General features: G+C 54.1%; 1 protein-coding gene across 1 annotated transcript in view; it reads left to right on the top strand.

Annotated features, from left to right (window-relative positions):
- The window catches only part of LOC119585322 (xaa-Pro aminopeptidase 1-like), a 14,737-nt gene that overhangs the window by 10,497 nt on the left and 3,878 nt on the right, over positions 1-362 (top strand). Inside the window, exon 12 of the mRNA XM_037933996.1 lies at positions 71-227. Within this exon, the coding sequence (XP_037789924.1) occupies positions 71-227 (157 nt within the window). The remainder of the gene's footprint in view (positions 1-70; positions 228-362) is intronic.

Raw genomic sequence — 362 nt, 5'->3', positions numbered from 1 at the left:
CAGGCAAGGAATAAAAAAATCGTTACCGTATCAACACGTTTACAGACTTAATTTCTCACCCGGCCGCCAGATGGCACCACTGACATCACCAGGACCCTTCACTTCGGCGTCCCGACGAGCTTCCAGATCGAGGCTTACACGCGGGTGCTGATGGGCGCCATGGACTTCGCTGCGATGGTGTTCCCCGTCGGTTTCTCGCTCGGAGACATCGATATTCTGGCGAGGAGGTGGGGACCAGTGGGGGGGCAGTGGGGGTGCTGTGGCTTCTTCTCTGTGGAGAATGGGAAGAACAGTATACTTTATGGATAGACATAGGCACTGTGAACTTGTAAGCCCGTTTATGCCTGTAGCTGAAGTGCAAG

This window comes from Penaeus monodon, chromosome 19 (genome assembly GCF_015228065.2).
Source record: "Penaeus monodon isolate SGIC_2016 chromosome 19, NSTDA_Pmon_1, whole genome shotgun sequence".
NCBI classification, from domain to species: domain Eukaryota; kingdom Metazoa; phylum Arthropoda; class Malacostraca; order Decapoda; family Penaeidae; genus Penaeus; species Penaeus monodon.
Note: the sequence above shows the minus strand (reverse complement) of the source record. Positions and strands in the feature narration are given on the sequence as shown.